The sequence below is a fragment of the Cynoglossus semilaevis genome, chromosome 12 (genome assembly GCF_000523025.1).
Source record: "Cynoglossus semilaevis isolate Cse_v1.0 chromosome 12, Cse_v1.0, whole genome shotgun sequence".
In the NCBI taxonomy this organism is placed as follows: Eukaryota; Metazoa; Chordata; class Actinopteri; order Pleuronectiformes; family Cynoglossidae; genus Cynoglossus; species Cynoglossus semilaevis.
This window is the reverse complement of record NC_024318.1, coordinates 17260631-17262105: the sequence shown is the minus strand read 5'-3', so window position 1 is coordinate 17262105 and position 1475 is coordinate 17260631. Positions and strand designations below refer to the sequence as shown.

General features: G+C 47.2%; 1 protein-coding gene across 1 annotated transcript in view; it reads left to right on the top strand.

Annotated features, from left to right (window-relative positions):
- shtn1 (shootin 1) overlaps positions 1–1475 on the top strand; it is a 29860-nt gene that overhangs the window by 25541 nt on the left and 2844 nt on the right. The window contains exon 14 of the mRNA XM_025060969.1: positions 1014–1064. Coding sequence (XP_024916737.1) covers positions 1014–1064 — 51 coding nt within the window. The remainder of the gene's footprint in view (positions 1–1013; positions 1065–1475) is intronic.

Below are 1475 nucleotides of genomic sequence, written 5' to 3'. Positions count from 1 at the left end.
AGAGAACGCGTCTCCACTGCTCTAGAGGCCAGTGGCGGCGTGCTTTACACCGTTGCGTTCGACGCTTCGCATTGCACTTGGTGATGCGTGGCTTGGCAGCTGCAGCTGCTCGGCCATGGAAACCCATTCCATGAAGCTCTCTGCGTACTGTACTTGGGCTAATCTGAAGGTCACATGAAGTTTGTAGCTCTGTAGCAATTGACTGTGACAGAAAGTCGGCGACTTGACACCTGATTCTGATCATTTGAATGGGTGAGCGAATACTTTTGGTAATATAGTGTATATATATATCAGGTTCTCAATAGTATTTCAATTTGGGGAGGAAGGAGGGGTGAAAAAAATGTCTTTTCCTGACAGAAAATAATTGAGAACCACTGGTTTGTTTGTTCTCTTTACATTGGTCAGTTACATGTGTGGGTACCAATGGCTGTTTGTCCCTATGCGTGACCCCGTGCTGGACTGGTCAACTGTGAAGTTTGTTTGCATCTCTACTCATCTTAAATATCTCAAATTAAAAAAAAAAAAAAACAAAAAAAATTGTTTGACTTCATTACTGCCGGAGTCTCACCTTCCGGCTTGATACGGTGGCGTAGGTGCGAGCACTCTTAGCGTCTTGTCTTCGGAGCTTTTAATCCATCAGTGTGTGGGATTATCTAAGAGCTGCTTGTTTCAATAAGACTTGTCACATGACCAAGACATCTTTGAGTGCGCCGTTCTCCTCCACCTCGACAACTCTGCCAAATTAGATTGCATTAGGACCCGCTCGGCGATGTAATTAGAAGTAATGAGGATGGGAAAATTGATGTGACTCGGAGAGAGAGAGAGATGTGTGTGTGTGTGTGTTGACACATGTGCTTCTTGCAGAAAGCATCCTTGTCCGCGCTTTTGCCTTCCAGGGTCTCTGCTGATTGAGGAAAAATAGGGATAATGACTCAGACTGCTGTTTATTTACCAAAGCCATCTCTTTCTTTCTTTTTTTTTTTTTTTTGTCTGTCCTATTTCTCTTTTGTCAGTTGCAGAGGCTGCCGTCCAATTCTGCCATTCAAGAACTTAAAGGAATCATGGTAATCGCCAACAGTCGCACAGAACACACAACACACACTGGTTGACTGGTTGAAAGAGTTGAAAAGTAGGGCCTCCGGCCCCCCATGTGGACAAATTAAGATAATCTGACCCCAAAAAAAAGTGAATTGAATGAGAAATCAGTGGCACTAAAAAAAATATTAAAACTTAAATGAACTTGACCTCCTGTTCCCTGTCTGCAAGAATTAGAGGTGGTCTCCCCCCCCCCCCCCCCCCCCCCACCGTCCCCCCCGGGGTCGTCACCACCGTCACCACCGGTGTCGTCACCACCGGTGTCGTCACCACCACCACCACCGTCACCACCGTCACCCCCGGTGTCGTCACCACCGTCACCCCCAGTGCCGTCACCACCGTCACCCCCGGTGGCGTCCGGTTCGTCTTTTGCCAAATGA